The 14,636-nt window shown below is 36.9% G+C and overlaps 1 protein-coding gene and 1 long non-coding RNA gene across 3 annotated transcripts in view; one reads left to right on the top strand and one right to left on the bottom strand.

Annotated features, from left to right (window-relative positions):
- The window catches only part of PLEKHA7 (pleckstrin homology domain containing A7), a 139,960-nt gene that overhangs the window by 83,234 nt on the left and 42,090 nt on the right, over positions 1 to 14,636 (top strand). For both annotated transcript variants that reach the window (XM_090140522.1, XM_090140521.1), the window contains exons 5-8: positions 955 to 1,066; positions 5,554 to 5,658; positions 7,319 to 7,391; positions 8,566 to 8,666. In XM_090140522.1, the coding sequence (XP_089996648.1) occupies positions 955 to 1,066; positions 5,554 to 5,658; positions 7,319 to 7,391; positions 8,566 to 8,666 (391 nt within the window). The remainder of the gene's footprint in view (positions 1 to 954; positions 1,067 to 5,553; positions 5,659 to 7,318; positions 7,392 to 8,565; positions 8,667 to 14,636) is intronic.
- Positions 6,073 to 10,708, bottom strand: LOC116242893 (uncharacterized). Its single transcript, XR_004169839.2, has 3 exons — positions 10,396 to 10,708; positions 7,705 to 7,817; positions 6,073 to 6,455 (listed from the first exon to the last, which is right to left on the bottom strand). It is a non-coding gene; the product is annotated as an uncharacterized LOC116242893 (long non-coding RNA).

The following is a 14,636-nucleotide window of genomic DNA, read 5'->3' as shown; positions in this document are numbered from 1 at the left end:
CAGCTACAGGAATGCTTGTTGTGGCTTATATTGTGTTTTTTGTTTCTTCTTGTGTTTGTAAATCATAGTTTAAGAGGTGTTTCTTTTTTTTTTTTTTTTTTTTTTGCAATGAATGAATTAATGTTCCTATAATACAATTTGCTAAAGTGTTATTAATGATTTTTGGAAACACCACACGCTGGCTCAGTTCGCACATGAGCGTCAAGGTTGACTGCTGAGGCCTTGTGTTTGTAGTCTCCATATGGAATTACGCAAGTACAAAATCTTGTGGTTGTCCTCATTTCTTCATCTGGTCAACTGTACTGAATTCTTACCAGTTGGACAGGTTCTTACTGTAGGATTAATCTCCCTATGCTTTATATATGTATCTGCATTTGAGTTGTTATCCAGATTTGAGTACTCATATGACTCATAGGTTATTTATTGCTTTCAATATGTACTGTGAATTCTATCAATTCACGTAAGAGTACTTTTATTTTAATAACTCATAATGCAGTATAATTTGTTTTTTTTATTTAAATTAGCCTCACCTTTAGTTTAAACAACAGACCAGTAATTGCAGAGTGTTTGTGCTGACTCCTACCTCTTCCTCCTTGGTCTTGTTTCTTTCTCATGTTTGCAGCCAAGCCTTTGGAACAGCCATAGCATTAACCTTGTGTTCTCTGAGTGCTCTTGGTTATAACTTGGTTCTCTGTTGGATTTGAAGACTTCACAGGTTTCTTTCTCCTGATACGCTGGAAAATGCTGATCATCAGATGCCCTGATGGTATACGCTTGAGAAATACCCCAAACCAAAATAATAGGGATGGTGCAACACGAACTGACACATGGAGAATGTTTGCCTTGTGACTGACCAGCCTGTCGTTTGACTATTTAGAGTCTCAAATATAAGAAGGCAAAAATAAGTGTTTAATGCAATGTACTTTAGAGCATCTGTTTGTTTTTGTTTTTTAGACAGAATTCACCTATGTCCAAGCAACAAATAAACCAAAGACCTTCAAGCATGGTCAGTGAATCATCCACTGCAGTAACTATGTCTGCTGTTGATACAAAGCCTGGTTCTAAGGTAAAGGAAACAGACTGTTGTTTGAATTTGGTGATCAGAACTTTACTTGCTTTTAAGACCAATGCTGTGTTTTGTCATTAGTTTTAATAGGGCTCTGAGTTGGGCTAGGGGACTAATACTTACCCAACTACTTGTGTGTTTGAGTTTACATTTATCCTCGTTATTCTCATTTTCGTAATGCCAGCATTAGTGGGAGAAGGCTCGTTTTTTCCACTTTTAAAGTCGGTGAAGTTGCTGGACCTGGTACTCTGCTTTGATATGGAGGCTTTTTTGAGCGATGTGGTGTCTTTAACTGACCTGGGCTCGCACTTCTGCCAGTAAGTGTGAATCTGGGTTGAAACCAGCATGCTCCTGCTGCTTTCCTTTGTCATGTAGTTGCACCGATCTGATCTGGTTTTTCAAAACAGTGAGAACAACAATGATGACTAGATACAACATACAGGCCTACCCACTGAAAGAGGTAGTTTATGGAAGACATGAGAACTGCACAGCTAGATGGAGGGAAATGCTTTTTTCATTGCAGCTTCGAAAATAACCACAGTCACCTCCCAAAACTTCAACAGATCTGTTATGATCTCTTCTGCTTTGTTTGCAGTCCAGTAGTAGTGTGGCTATGCGTGTTTCTGCCAGGCTGCCAAATGTGGCATTTTTAAAAATACTTTGCAGCTTTAGACTTTGACTAGACTTCTCATAGAGGACTTGCCAGTACTTTTCTTCCACACCAACTTTATGTGAGTTCATTCCAGCTGTGAACCCTTAATAAGTACTTCATTTTTTATTAAGACAGAAAACTAAGTTATTTCTCATATACGCTTTGATTCATCATTGAATTCAGGTTTCCAAGTTTCCCCATGTTCTGTAGGATCAGGAAGAAATGTGTTAAATTTCTTCACAACCCATGAGAGTTGATTTAAGTTAACCAGCAACAAGAAGAAAAGCTGTAAAGTGAATAATCTGTGTCCTCCACTTTGAGGTTGTTTGTTAGCATGCTAAGAGTAGATTTTAAGAACCTTTCCTCTGTTCTCTAAAGGTTTCTGTGAGTTCTATAATCATTGTTTTTGTAGAGTGAGTTTCCAGGCACAGGTCTGGGGCACAGTCATGAAGCCAGACTTACATTCTATTTACCACAGCCTCTTGGTACCTATACCTGGCTATCACCTTTTATGGAAATGCTTCATGGTTTTGTGCTGGAAATGCCATAATACTGACATTCTGTTGGTGTATGGATTGAATCCTAAAAGAGACAAAGCCTGCTGGTTTGCCAGCTTTGGTATTCAATTCTGAGCTTGGGAGTGAATCAAATGTCAGAAATAAAAAGTGGTTGTTTTCAAAGAGAATTTCACATTCATGCTACAACAGTGTCTGTTGTATACTGCACAACAAAGAGGAACATGTTGGAAAACAAACAAAATTACCACCAACTAAAACCAAGGCTGTCATTGTTTTATTGATATCTGTATAAATACGTGCCTTCGTTTCCTAAGACACCTGAGAATGGGTAGTTTTGCAGAAATGCATGTCAGTTCTTAGGGTGAACCTCACCCCCTTTACACTGGTATTGTCTGAATAAGTCGTGAAAACTTCAGACCAGTTCACCCTTTTGGAGGTATGGAGTTGAGGATATACAAATCAAAATGGATGTTGATGAAGAATCGCTCTCTATCCCAAAGACAATTGGTTAAATTACAGAAGCATGTTTTTTTCCATTATGAACCATGTTAAAAGCTGTTCACATTGATTATGAATAAAGGATATTGGAAGAATAAAGGACTGCTACAATTTGAGAATGATTTGGAATATAGTCAGTTAGCAAATGCTACTATTTCTGTCAAGGCAGAAGTATGGAGAATAATACTGTCATGTAATTTTTACTTACTAAATGCTGTGTTCCGTTTTCGGTGGTTTCTGTCCAGGAGAAGTAGTTGAATTGTTGTTAGCATTGATAGTTACTTATATTTTTCCAGTATGAACAGCTGAGCATTACAAAAGGTAAATAAAGAATGGGTGTAGCAATTGAGAGAAACTGATAATGGTGGCAAGTATGCAGTGGAGCAAACTCTGTGGCCATTTGGAGCTGGAATGTGAGGGTTAGGTCAGGGCTACTTCAAATGAATGCTCATTATCAACAGCAGGAACTCTGTTTCAGTTCATCCTATTTGAAAAATAAGGATTCTGTGTAATTTTCTTAAAGATACAGAAAGAATTGATGAATTAATTTGGCTATAGAACATCTTGAGATTACTGAATAGAACAGGTTAGGACATAGAACAAAAAACTTATATATTTAAGTGAAGTTGTGTGTTCTCTTGTGTATATATGTGTTTTTCTTTTTCCACCAAGGTAGTGGTGTTTTTTCAATTTAGAAAATGTCTTCCAGATTAAATGCTGTTTACTTTGTTTGATTTTTGATTTGTTTTACAAATATATATATTGAAATACTATAATTAACAACTCTCCAATGAAGGAGAGGATGAAGCAGTGATGAAATTTTGGCTCTTGATATTTTGCTTCTTTGTAGAAATGTGAGTCACTCACAAACAAGTCAGTGTAACAGATGCACTGAAATCAAAATGACTTCCTTGTCTTCAGTTGCACAGGCAGCTGATCTGACCTGCCTGTCTCAACACATGACAGTGGTATCAATATTTCAAGTTAGGAAAAGATCACTCCAGCACATGCAAAGAGTTTTAAAATTACACTTTTTCTTTTAAACTGACTTCTAATTTGTAGCCAGTGAAAAAAAGATATGAAGTTGTTTTTTAATCTAGAATTGAATGAAACAGTTTATGCTACAGATGATATGAAAAACTGAAATTAGGTGGAAGAATAGTTATTTCTATTGCGAGTTTTGGTATGAAATATACAGCCTTAGAAAGACTTACCCCCCTCTTGTCTAATAACTGTTGTGTTTTGGGTTTTTTTATAAGTAAGTCTAATGGTGGCTTTTCTGCATTTTGTAAAATTGAATAAGATCGAGGAATCCAAGCGCTTGATCATCTGCTCAGAAAGCTGGTGCTGTTGGCAGCCTGGCCTGTTGGGTGTGTGCTAGCCTTTGGCAGCTGGGTTGTTCAGATGTTCTGCATAGCACTGGGCCACAGGTAAACCTTGTTCAGCCTCTCACTGCAATGCCAGGTGTGCCTGGCACTCTTCCTGTCTCCCAGGTGTCTCTCATAGAAATGGCCGTGATGTGCAGCTCACCCACATCTCAGCAGAGCAGAAAGCAGTGTGCTGCTTCCTGAGAAACAAACCTCAGCACACTACCTCGTAAAATCTGTTCTTTGATATCTGCTTACAAGTTACACTCTATTGGCTGCTTTTTGTGCTGTGGCACCAAAGCAAGTTAATTACTGGGTGGTTTCTTTTGTTTTAACTAGTAATTGTCATTTTCTCAATTCTGCATTAAGAGTTGTGCTCACATCTACTGAAATGTATGAAATTTAGTACAGATTGGAAAAGCCTGGCCTCAAACTGAGGAGAATTTTTCTTTGTGTACTCATACATTGCTGGAGCGTTTTATGATTATATGTGCTGACTTCCAGTCCAGATGTTGCCTGACAGGAAGAAATAGTGCACTGAGATTTTTTTATATCATCTCTTGCATATGACAAACATGCTTATTTCCAGAGCTGCTGTTTGTTGCAGCTGACAGAGTAGCAGTTCCCCAACGACTCGAGAGGAGGGATTTGAACAAAGATGACATGGCAGGAACGTTTTAGGAAGGAGGCAGGGAGTGAATCTGAACAGCTCTTTCCTTGGAGAGATTGGATGCAACTCTGAGGGCAGTTTGTGCACCTCGGGTTCCTAAACAATTGCAGTAGCAAACAGCTGAGATTGGAAAAGAAAAGAACAGGCAGATTGTTCATCCAGAGAGTTTTGCTCCTTTTTGCACAGACTTTCCCTGCTCCTTTTTGAAATTGTTTTGCTGATGTGAATCAAAACCAAGGTTGCAGTAAAACAAAGCATTACATAGCCCTTATTTTCTATTTACTACCACCTAGGTCTCTTCCTTAGCAGACATGCTGCTACATCTTCTCCTTTTGCTTGCAGGGTTAAAGTCAAGCATTTTATTAAACTGTCTATGTAATTTGAATTTAAATGGGGAAAAAAAAAACACCAAACAGAGAACAAGCAGCTAAAAACAAGATTCCTGGACACAAGCTCCTATGTATTGTAGAGGGATGCTTGCATGCAGATGTTGTTGTGCACTCAGAAATACTTTCCGAGCACAATAAAACTTAGTGGTTCTGCCATTCAGACTGGAGCTACCAGCACTACTGCTATTAGCACACCATCCTGACACTGATGTTGTTGATGAGAGTGGGAAGTTGCTTTTGCTGTATTGGAAATATTTTTGTCTATATGCTTGCCCTTGAAAATGCTGTAGTGTATTAGTGTGTCATGAATTGTTACAGGGAAGTTATTTTAAATACGAAGTGTGTGTGTAAGAGCAGTTTGAAAATACACTGCTACTGTTTACTTCTTTACAGGTGATGAAGGTTGGAAACAAAGTTCATAGCTTCGGAAAGAGGGAACAAGCTATCAGGAGGAATCCCAATGTTCCTGTGATAGTAAGAGGCTGGTTACACAAACAGGTAAGCGTGCAGTCATCAAGTAAAAGTGGCTTTCAGGTAACTGAAAAAACATAAGCCCTCTTGCTTATGGTTATGTTGGGCAGTGTTGGGAACACGCATGAGCTTGTGTAACAAGGGGCTTGTGCTCAACATGTGTGAAAACAGGGTTTTGCATACGGATTTGATACGGAAGTGGAAACAGTGATAAATGGACACTGCTGTCCTGGTTAAATGCTTAAGCTATAGCTTTGTTGTCAGTGTCTGGTTATTTCCACTGTTTTATCCTGCTGGTTTACTGCCATACTGATCTCAGTCCCCTTCAGATCTCTTCACTAACCTGGGGTTGGGCGTGAAAGCTATCTGCTTTCTTTGCCCTTACACTCTGGATCAAAGGCTTAATTCCGATTAATTTGCCTCCAGAAGCAGAGGGAGAAGATGAAGGTAGACAGGGCCTCATGCATCACGCATTGCTGTCACCAAGACCAGTGTCAAAATAAAGGCAGGATTATAGAATTTTGCACTTGCTGCATCTTGAAGCTGGCGGAAGACATCTTTGAATGCAGAAAGTGAAAAAAGCTTTTATATAAGGAAACTTGCTTCTGATTTGATAATGACCTGGTGGGTGCTGATGAAGGTGTAGCAGCTAGATTAAGGGACGAGTAGGAAAAGTCTAAAGTCTGAGTGTTAAAGGCATGATTCTACGTGCAAAGGAAAAAGTTGCTGACAGCCATTCACTTCCTTCTCCATGAGAACTGTGTTCCACAATCAGTCCTGTTGACATCCACTAAGGGAGTCCATTGGGCAGGGCAGAGTCAGAACTATGCCGAGAGCATGAAAAACAAAAGGGAAGAAAGTCATTGCATACTTAATATGACTGGAAAAATAAGTGAAGTAAATAGTATCTATAGTGTTCATTTAGCTATTTCCTTCTGTCCACTTTTTACTTGCAAGCACTTAAAGACTGAAGATGCTTTCTCTGCAGTTGGTCTCATCAAAGCCTTCAGTGTAATAAGTTGTACATGCTGAGGTTACATTTTGGCAATTTTACGGGCTTCTAAAATTAATTTATATGTAAATATTACTCATTTTGACAAGGTGATGTATGTTATATGGAGACGTTTGTCTCCACAGGCATATTGAATTATACTTCATTAAAGTCTGTACGTTATGCATCCTGGTCTATTTCCTTAGGAATATTTGATTAAATTACATTTTAGGTATGGGTAACATATGGAAAATGGACTGTGGAATTATAGGAGATCCTTGTCTTAAACGTGAGGTCATATTTCACAGTTGTGGGGATTTTCATCTTGATCTAAGGGCAATCCTTGTTGGAGTTTGTGCTGTCAGGATGCATACCTTTGTTTCCTTATTGCGGGACAAAGCTGTCCAATAAAAATATGCATTGATTGTTTATGGGGTGAATCTGAACTCTGTTTGGATGTAAGTTTAATTGCTTAGTGAAAATGAGCAGCTTGAGTATTCTAAACTGATTGTTTTATAGTTGGACGCTTTATTTCTTTCTGAGTGTATAATATTTTGCTAAAATATAAAATGGTTATTTTTGTAATTAATGTCATACTTGGGTGGATTTCTGGTAAGCTACTCACTGATACAGCACCGTATGATAAAGCTCTTATTCTCATCAGATGAAAAATGTATCACCTTTCTTCCATTTCAGGACAGTTCTGGTATGCGATTATGGAAAAGACGATGGTTTGTGCTTGCTGATTATTGTTTGTTTTACTATAAAGGTGAGTAGATAATAGTAGCTCTTCTGAGTTGGCCTGTAACAGTTTACCTGTTCAAATCACATTGCAAGTGTAAGCTAAATGAATTTTTCAGCTACATTTAGGTGTTCTAAAAGAATGCACCGTAAAGCAAGGATTTGTCCATTCCTCTTTAAGGTGTGGCAAATTCAAGCCAGAGATGGGGACTGAGGGGGCTGCTGTATGATGTTTTATCACGTAACTTGTCTTTCCTATATGCCAAGGCTTACATTACAAAATATTTGGCAGCAATACCAGTTTAAGATTTTTTCTATCCATGTTCGGAGTTGTTACCTACCTCCTTGTGGCTGTGTAGCTGATTATGAGAATACAGTGCAGCCAGATCAGGGTGTTGATTCAGCTTTCATCCAAGTGATAACATAAGAGTGAGAAATCCTGAAGTCAGTATTTCTACAGGTTAAACATAATTTTTCTTTGAATAGAAATAATGATATAATATTACATAGCGTTATTTCTAGGTTTTGATTCGGATTTTACAAATTTTAGAAAACATTGTAGAATATCAAGCTCAAATTCATGTTGTGGGCACTACGTTTCTCCTGCTGTTTGCTTAAGAGTTGATAGTAATAGGTTTTTTTTCGTTATAATAAAATGCTAAATGGAAAGGGATTTCTGTTACACAGCCTATCAGAGTTCATTTGTCAAAATAAGCTTTGTTCAGGAAGTCTGCTTTTGCCCAAAATGAATTAAACAAACAAAAAAACCACTTACTTTATTATTGAAAAATACAATATTGCTTCTTTAAAAATGAAACGTTTCTCTATGTTGTTGTCATTGAGTCATAATAAAATTCAGACTTCAGAGAGCATCCAAACATCAAACCGGAGTCCAAAAAAGGAGGTCAGATCAGGCTCTTTGGGGCTCAATGCGTTCATGCATTGAAAACCTCCAACAGTGGAGATGACACAGCCTCCCTGGTCATCCTGTCACGCTGTTTCTCTGTCCTCACGTAGAAATTTCTTGTATCCATTTTAATTCTCTCACATTCAGACTTCATGCCTCTATTGTTTGCTGTCCTTCTGTAATAGACCACTCTGTGTCCGTAATGGAGAATGTATTGATATTCCACTGAAATGTGTAGTGAATTAGTGGGTTTTTTTTTTGTTTAAAATTATTTATTATTATTATTATTCTGCAGATAGCAGAGAAGAATCTGTGTTGGGTAGCATACCATTGCCCAGCTATGTAATATCTCCTGTTGGACCTGAAGATCGTATAAATCGCAAATTTTCTTTTAAGGTATGGGTACAACACTTAGCAGGTTAGCATATTCTAAAATGCTTATTTGCATTAGAAATGATGTTGTTGTAAGCAAGAATATCTTCTTTCCTATTATGATTTTTTTCAAAGAGACTTTGCCTATTCAAATGTCATGTAGCACTTTTCTGTTACTTATAAATTGGTTTTAATATATGTTACTATATATAGGTCTTTGGAGCTTAATAATTAGAAATTCATGTTGAGTTGTTCCACTGCTTTTAGATATTGAAAGAGTTGACGTTTTTTTTCTTTATAGTGTAATTGATCTTATAATGGACTGATGGCTTTTTAAATTTTAATTTTATTGTGTTTTTTTTTTTAAAAAAAAAGAAGCAACTCCGTTTTTACAGTTAGAAAACAGCAACACTGTGACTTTTGATATATAATTGCCTCCTTTCAAGTGAAGAAAGAATATGCAATTTTTCTCCTTTCTTGTTTGGAAGCAATAATTGTCCTGAGGGATGTTGAGTAATTTTCTGCTTTTTTTTTTAAAGGTAAAAGCACTCATTCAATGCAGCTTAATGTTCTGTTTTTTTTTTTTTTAATTAAAAATAAATTTAATTGTATGATTTCAAATTCTATTAATTCTTATAAAAACCTACGGAGGAAGTGAAATACAAAATTCATTCCTTCTTAACAGTAGAAAATCTTACCTGATTGTCCAAATTGCAGCATTAAGGCAAAGATCAGAAATGTCAGTGTATGTTTGCAAATTTGTTACACTGGTATTTGGAGCAGAACCTGTTCTTCTGTACTAAAGAAGCAGGTGAGCCATATTACTAAACAAACAAGTAACTTGTTTCATTTTTTATCAGATGTAGTTTAAGAGATATGGAAGAAATCTTTCTCTTTATATATTTGCTGAAAACATCTCTTCAGCTTTCAATTTTGTTTTTGCTTTGATTTTTTGATGTGTTTTTAAATGGTAGACTGCCTTTTGTAGCATTAAGATTTATTTTCAAGTGTACAATTATTTGATTTTTATTAAACAAATATTAACTTGAAGTGTGTTTGAAAAAAGACCTGCTGCTCGTTGTGGAAATATTTGTTGTACTTTTTCAAATATATTGAACATGAGATAGCAGGATAAGCTACAGAGAATTCTTTGTTAAAAAATCATTTTACTCCAATATTGAACAAATGTGATTCATGAAGTTCTCTTTGAGGCTTTTTCGAGGCAGAAGCACATGGTGCAAAATGAAGACCCAGTGTATATTTAGGCTTTTACACCGATTGAATACGTCTTAGTGCAGGTTGGGAATGGAGGTGAAATAGCAATTGTATCTGCTTGAATCTTGTTGTGTTAGCGTTTTGAAAAAATTCTTTTTAATTTCAAGGAAGGATATTTGTTAATGTTCATTGAATGTGGTTTAGGTTTGTTAACCTTAAGCTGACTATCAGTCATAAGGGAAAGAATCTTAATGTGTGTGTGTATGTAGATATGTGTATATGTGCACACAGAGTGGCTTTGGTTGGAAGGGACTTTAAAGAACATTCAGTTCCAGCCCCATGCTGAGTTGCCACCCACTAAATCAGGCATTAGATCAGGCTGCCTGGGGCCCCATCCAACCTGGCTTTCCAGGAATGGGGCAACTACAGCTTCTCTGGGCAGCCTGTTCCAGTGCCTCACCACCCTCTGAGTAAAGAATTTCCTCCTAATATCTAATCTAAATCTCCTCTCTTTTGATTTAAAACCATTCGTACACACATATAGTTTCCAAATGATATGTTCTGTAGGCAAACTCTTGGTCACCACTGCCAAGCTGTGCCTCTTCCTGCAGAATAGAACCCATGGTTATGACGTGGTTAAATATATTCAGAAGCAAGTGCAGACTTCCCCTGATCCTTCTAGGATATTATACCTATGTGAGCTGTATTAAATCTTTAATCTGCATCTTTTCTGAAGGTTAGCTTGAGCCAATAAACTGGGATTTTCAGTGTAAGGTTACTTCTAAAAAGTTGATAGAGAAGCAAGGAGTTGTTAGGGAAGGCTTGACAATGCACTTTCATTTTATTTAGAACCAACTCCTAGGGCAGTTGGCAGATTTTGAATGATTTCTGCTGCCTGAGCCCCACTCAATGCCAACATTCAGTGATGGCAGCCTTGACTGCGGTGGGAGCACAGCCATGATGGCATTCCATCACTCACCAGCCATTACCTTTATCTAATCTCAGTGCGCTTCGATAGCCAAAGCACAGGCGGACATTCTGTCTCAGTGTAGCACAGCCAGAAATAGAAAGCTCAACAAGAGTAAGCCTGAAATAAAGATAGGACTTTCTCACATTTATGTCCCGAATGAGTGGGGGAATGTGGTGCATCACTTTTTGCATTTGGCCTCTCACTTACTCTGATTGCTGTAAATTGTTTGTTACAATGGAGGCTTTCATTTAAATGGCTTTTTTAAGTAGCAGTGAGTTTTTGAAGCTAGATAAGCGTTCAAACTCTGAAAATGTTGTTTTGTAAAACTAAGAGGAATTCTACTTAGCAAATACAGGAATGCTTTTGGTATACGAAGCAGTTAGAAGACAATTTCTGAAGTATGTGTTTCCTAGGATGTAGGCAACTTTAACAAGTAGAACATTCCCTGTGGAAGTTCTTCAGCCCTTCCATCAGCTCCAAAGGACCCACGCATTTTGTGTCTTACTTAAATGCCTGGCAGTGACGGGCCTGTAGAAAAGCATATGGCTGTTCAGATGCACTCAAACCTACACCTATTGGAAGTGTAGGAGTATGTGTATTAAATTCACTTCTAAGTGTCCATCTTGACAAGCTTTTCACATTGTTTATTTCTCCCAAGCAAAGTCCTGTGGTTACTACTGTCATTAATTTGTGTGGTGACCTTTAGAACTTAGGATCTTTGCACATTTAGTTCTGTAGCTAATGTCTTATAAATATTAATTAATGGATCTATTTCTTCATACAGTAGTTCTCTGCTGATACAGATGTGGGATACCACAAATGCTATGTTTGGACTTCACTGTGAAAAAGTTCACATGACATTCATGTATAGCTGGAAATACTCCTTGTGACAAATAGAGAATGTACTGTGCCTTTCATTAATACAACTTTAAATGTAAATATTAGCCATTCATGGAAGATAATACTGTTGCAGTCTCTTTAGAAGTCTTCCTGCTCTCTGTCTGGAAAGATACTTTAATTGATTTTATATGTTAAAATATGAGCAACTCATTTTATAAATCTGACATTAATGCAAATTGTTGAAAATTGGAAGGTCTACCAGTGTCTGCCCTGAAGAAAGCTGCAAAACTTCAAGCAAAGCCAATGTATGAGAGTGTATGTCAGTATGTGTATACACATCTTGCAACCAGATAAAGTCAGTGAAATATGCTTTGATGCTCTGTAAGAGATGTGAAGTACCACTGGAGCTAAAACCCAAACAAATAAAACTCCTTCTTACTTTGATACTACCCTTGACATTTTTTCAGAGGTTTAGTCAGTCAGTGTGGGGGCACTCAGAGCTGAGGAAGCCAGGCCAAATCATTATTCCAAGAAGATGCTACTCTACCAGTTTTTCAATATATTTACATTATTGATACTGAGGACAGACTAAAGCAAATATCTGTTCACTACTTAGACCAAATGGGACAGGACAATTTCACTAGTTTTCATTAAAAAAAAAAAAAGTGGGGAGAAAAAAAAAAGCGTTTCTCTTGCCATCCTTCCATTCTATGAACTCTGGCTTTTTCTCTCCTCAGAATTTTGAATGATTTGGAATAAAGATAGCAGTTGTAGATACTTATTCCTGTATACTTATATTACTATAACCTTTCATTGAATATTTTCTTTAGAAACGTGAATCTTTTCACAATTTTAACTTAACTTTTTGTCCCTGTCTTATTTTATTGATACGCTTTTGGGGTTTACTGTCCATTTCTCCTGTGCATTTTGGGAGAGAGACTGCTTCCCTTCTCAATCTATCTGCATTAAGGCATCTGAATGCATGAATAGGTACCGGTATTACTTTTTCCTGTTGTGTACTACATATGTGTGGCACGTGCTGTGTTTTAGGCTTGTTCATGTGCTGTAGTCATTCTAATAGCTATTGCTTTAAAAACAAGCAAGCAAAAAAAAAAAAAAAAAAATGCTGGCTTCTGTGTCTACTAGCAGTGACAGCTACAGGACATGAGCAGAAAGTGGCTTTCTACTTATTAGATGTGCTACTAATAAATGACTGTAACTGAAGTGTGTCAGAATTTTCCTTTAACTGATTTTATATATTGCAAACTTCAAGATGTCGGGTCTGTTGGTAACAGCAAGCCATCTCTGTTTTCCCTTCTGGAGCTATCAATGTTTTTTGTTCAATAGCTTCAGTTTCTTACAGGAGAATAGTGCAACATGCTTTGTGTTTTTATTCTGTTTCTCCATTGCCTTTCAAGCAATGCTTTCAGCTGTGTTCATTATGCACCACTGAAAGGGAGCATGAGAGGCAAATGGATTATGTTGAACATAACATACGAGTGAAATAAATCCGTGTACTGCTGGGGGTATGCAGTCTCCAGTTAGTTAACCAAGGTCCCGTTGTTGGTTTGTTATGTTTGTATTTTTTCCAGCAAGCATGTAGCCAATGAAGGTTAGGATCCTAGTGTGTCCTCTGCAGTGCTACATGTATAGTCTAGAGTTGCTTCACTTCCATATTCTAGCATCTTCTCCTCTAGACTCAAAATGGTGTATATGGGAACTGTGTAGTCATAAGGTCTAACTGTGAAGTCACTGATTTCTTTTATGTCTGGAGCTGCTTTTCTTGCTATGTTCTTGCACTGAATGTTAATTATAAATTGCAATGATTTAAGTTCTTCCAAAACAAATTTTTTTTGGAACGTTTATGGTATTTTCAAGAAGGCAGAAAAGCAAGAAGACTCCCAACAGTAAAGAAAACCCAAAAAACTCGATCAGCCAAACACGTGAAAAGAAATCATTTGGTTCCTAAATATGGAATTGATCAGAGCTACTGTTTCATTTATGTAACCCCTACTTCCTTTGGTTAAGGTAGGTAATGGTGGGAAGAGAGATACCACCTTGTATTCTGTTATCTGCCATTGGAGGTGGGAAGCAAAGGCTGTGGAGCAGGAAGACAATCTTGGACTTCTGTTTTTCTTTCCCTCTTAAAAATAAAAAAAAAAAAGCTCTCTCAGCCATTAGCTTTTTATGTTATAGCAGGTTTAGTTTTATTAAAAGCAATTTGAGTTATTTTATTTAGATATTTTTTGCAAGTGCTTTTGTGTTGAGTATACTTGCTTCAGCTTTTTTAAATAATAGGGAAATTAGTCTTTTCCTACTAGTTTTGTTAACAATGGTGAAGAGCATATGAAGTGCTAAACAGCAACTACATCCACAAGGTAATTTGGAGGAAATATTAGTCTTGAATCGTAGTTGTATGACATAGTAATGTTTATACTATCCCTTATACAAAGGTGGATAAGATTTGATTAAATTCAACTAGCCTAGAGTTGCACAGACATCTCATTCCAAACATGATTTTGTGTGTGGCACTACTATTTAGGTGTTTGATTTGTTTATAGAGAAATTACTGAATACATGTAGTCTTCAGTGGAATTTCATGGGACATTCTGGTATGCAGAGATGCTTGTCAGTATTTTATGCACTTTGGTAATTCTATCTGTATTGATAACTTTATCAGTAAGTCTTGTGATTTTGCAGCTAATACAGGGGCTCAAGTGCACGCTTTAACGAAGAAGATCTTAACAGTTCTTAAATAAGCAGTTTAATTGCTTGAATGGTAAAATTTTTGTATGTTTTGTCTGACTAAATTGCTTTATGAAGAAAGCTGTGGTGGTTTGCTCACTTACACGTGTCTCAGTGAAAATTAATTTAACTTGTTTTGTGTGTTATTGGCAGTAAATGGAACATCAGTTAAGAAAAATTAAAAAGGTGGAAGTTCCTACTATGAAAAACAGAAATGCTGCACT

The sequence above is a fragment of the Phasianus colchicus genome, chromosome 5 (genome assembly GCF_987193195.1).
Source record: "Phasianus colchicus chromosome 5, bPhaCol1.hap1.1, whole genome shotgun sequence".
NCBI lineage: Eukaryota > Metazoa > Chordata > Aves > Galliformes > Phasianidae > Phasianus > Phasianus colchicus.
This window is presented reverse-complemented; position numbering and strand designations above follow the sequence as displayed.